The following is a 3,070-nucleotide window of genomic DNA, read 5'->3' on the forward strand; positions in this document are numbered from 1 at the left end:
TGGCTGAAGTCAGCTACTACGAAATCTGTTTCCACTTTATAGGTTTCAGATATGCTTCTAGATACAGCCTCCAGCTTTGCTTTGTTTCGGCTGATTAAGATGATGTTGACACCACGCTTTGCAAGTTCTTCAGCATACGCCTTCCCAATACCATCTGTGCTACCTGTAATAGAGAACAAAAAAACAAGGTAAAAATCAGATCAGCCCCAGCCTTCTCTTTTGCCAGTTCTTTCAATTATAGCTTTATTCCCTTCTCTGCAGATCCCGTGGCACTGCATATAATGATCTCAAAACCACAACAATAAAGACAACATTGTCATAGAATCACAGAATCATTTAGGCTGGAAAAGACCTTTAAGATCAGCGAGTCCAACAACTAACCTAACACTGCCAAGTCCACCACTAGGCCATGTCCCTAACGCCACATCTACACATCTTTTAAATATCTCCAGGGATGGGGACTCAACCACTTCCCTGGGCAGCCCTTTCAGTGAAGATATTTCTCCTAATATCCAATCTAAGCTTCCCCTGGCACAACTTGAGGCCATTTCCTCTCATCCTATCACTTGTTGTTGTTGGAGAAGAGACCAACACCCACCTCACTACACCCTCCTTTCAGGTAGTTGTAGAGAGCAATAAGGTCTCCTCCTCCTCTCCAGGCTGAACACCCCCAGCTCCCTCAGCCGCTCCCCAGCAGCCTTGGGCTCCAGCCCCCTCACCAGCTTCGATGCCCTTCTCTGGACAACCCCCAGCCCCTCAGTGTCCTTCTTGTAGTGAGGGGCCCAAAACTGAACACAGTATTCCAGGTGCAGCCTCACCAGTGCTGAGTACAGGGGCACAATCACTTCCCTACTCCTGCTGGCCACACTATTGCTGATATAAGCCAGGATGCTTGTTGGCCTTCTTGGCCACCTGGGCACACTACTGGCTCATATTCAGTTGGTCCATGGATCCAGCCTGGCCAGGTCCCTCTGCAGAGCCTTCCTACCCTCAAGCAGATCAACACTCCCACCCAACTTGGTGTCGTCTGCAAACTTACAGAGGGTGCACTTGATCCCTGCATCCAGATCATTGATAAAGATATTAAACAGAACTGTCCCCAGCACTGAGCCCTGGGGAACACCACTTGTGGCTGGCCACCAACTGGATTTAACTCCGTTCACCACAACTCTTTGAGCCAGTTTTTTTACCCAGCAAAGCATACGCCTGTCCAAGCTATGAGCGGCCAGTTTCTCCAGGAGAATGCTGTGGGAAATGGTGTCAAAGGCTTTACTAAAGTCTAGGTAGACAACATCCACAGCCTTTCCCTCATCTACTAAGAAGGTCACCTTGTCATAGGAGGAGATCAGGTTAGTCAAGCAGGACCCGCCTTTCATAAACCCACGGTGACTGGGCCTGATCACCTGGTTGTCACGGATGTGCCACGTGATGGCATTCCAAATGATCTGCTCCATGACCTTCCTCAGCACTGAGGTCAGACTGACAGGCCTCTAGTTCCCTGCATCCTCCTTCCAGCCCTTCTTGTAGATGGTCATCACATTTGCCAACCTCCAGTCAACTGGGACCTCCCCAGTGAGCCACAACTGCTGATAAAGGATTGAAAGTATCCTTGGGTGGATCCCATCCGGCCCCAGAGACTTGTGTGTGTCTTGAGTGGTGTAGCAGGTCACTAACTATTTCCCTTTGGATTATGGGGGCTTCATTCTGCTCCCCATCCCTGTCTTCCCAGCTCAGGGGGCTGCCTACCCCAAGAACAACTGGTCTGACTATTAAAGACTGAGGCAAAGAAGCCATTAAGTACCTCAGCCTCAAACAAGTTTTATATTTTCTATGACAATAACCAAGAGCTTAGAGTAGAACCTTAATGAAAGGCAAGGATGTCAGCGGCACGTGACTTAAATCTCGTTGAAGAATTTGAGCACATGTGAAAAGCCCATAGCAAAAAAAGGAACCTGTCTGCATCTCTGTCTACACTTGTATGTGTTTGGGGTGTACCTTTCAATTTTGGGGAAAAAATTGCTCTGTGATTCTTTCCCAACACACTGAGCTTGCCTGCCTCCTGAGGAACGGAATTTAGCAAGGCACTGAACAACCGTCACTGCTCAAGCAGATGAACTTGCAACCCGAGATAACGCAGACCCCAGCTTGTGACATAAAGCTCACCCTGCAATATAAGCCAGCAAGTTTTACAGTACCAGCACAGTAATTACATAAACACCAGCAAATCTGCTTCAGTCTCTTACCAGTGACCACGGCCCATTTTCCATACCGCTTGACAAGATCAATCTCGCCACCCAGCTTTGGAATTAAATGCAACCTAAGCATGCTGTAAGTGTCAAACGCAAGAGAGACACACTTCCTGACTGTGTACCAAGCTCCAACTATCGCCAGGGCTTCTATGTAAAAACTGCAGGAGCGACTGATCTCTCTGTACAAGAGGTAGAAACGATCCACTGCAGCCATGGCGATCACAAGCCTGGAAAAAAAATAAGAGACATGGGCAATTACAATCGCCTCTTGGGCTACATAAGCTTTTCCGATTGAATGGATAAGCTTCAAGATTCAGCACGTTACAGTCTGAGCACCATTCTGATGCAGAAAAGCCACAAGTCAGCCCATTAAAATTTGAGTATCATCTACCATCATCCTCACTGTTTTAGCTACTGTTTAGCCCTTGTGCAAGGGTTTAGCTGCTAATCAGTTACACTGCAATGACACCGATCGGTGAGACTGGAAGTAACTTGGACTGCTCAAGTCCAAGCAGATAAGGGCAGCTCAGCATGCAAAACCTGATTTTGGAAGATTAAGATCCACTCAAAAAGAGGCGAGGATAACCAGCAGGAGACAGCTGAGCAGACAAGAAACAACACGCTCTTTCAAGCACAGAACGAGAGACAAAGCAAGCTCAGAGACGGAAGCATAACTTTAGTCCCTGGCGCTGTCACAAAGCCTTAACCCCTTCCTAGCCAGCACACCGCATCTACCGGGCCCTTACGGTTTGCAACCCCAGCGCCGCGGGACGGTGCCGCGGACTGATGGCACACCGCGCGCCGCCTTCCAGCGCCTCGCA

The 3,070-nt window shown here is 48.6% G+C and overlaps 1 protein-coding gene across 2 annotated transcripts in view; it reads right to left on the reverse strand.

The window, feature by feature from the left end:
• HSDL1 (hydroxysteroid dehydrogenase like 1) overlaps positions 1-2,957 on the reverse strand; it is an 8,736-nt gene extending 5,779 nt beyond the window's left edge. Inside the window, exons 1-2 of one of the 2 annotated variants that reach the window (XM_035898831.1) lie at positions 2,244-2,957; positions 50-163 (exon numbers count right to left, since the gene is read on the reverse strand). In XM_035898831.1, coding sequence (XP_035754724.1) covers positions 50-163; positions 2,244-2,463 — 334 coding nt within the window. In that variant the 5' untranslated portion in view covers positions 2,464-2,957. The remainder of the gene's footprint in view (positions 1-49; positions 164-2,243) is intronic. The other variant, XM_009643248.2, reaches the window with a different exon arrangement.
• Positions 2,958-3,070: the final 113 nt, after the last annotated feature.

Source organism: Egretta garzetta, unplaced genomic scaffold, assembly GCF_000687185.1.
Source record: "Egretta garzetta isolate BGI_Z169 unplaced genomic scaffold, ASM68718v1 scaffold27, whole genome shotgun sequence".
Taxonomy (NCBI): domain Eukaryota; kingdom Metazoa; phylum Chordata; class Aves; order Pelecaniformes; family Ardeidae; genus Egretta; species Egretta garzetta.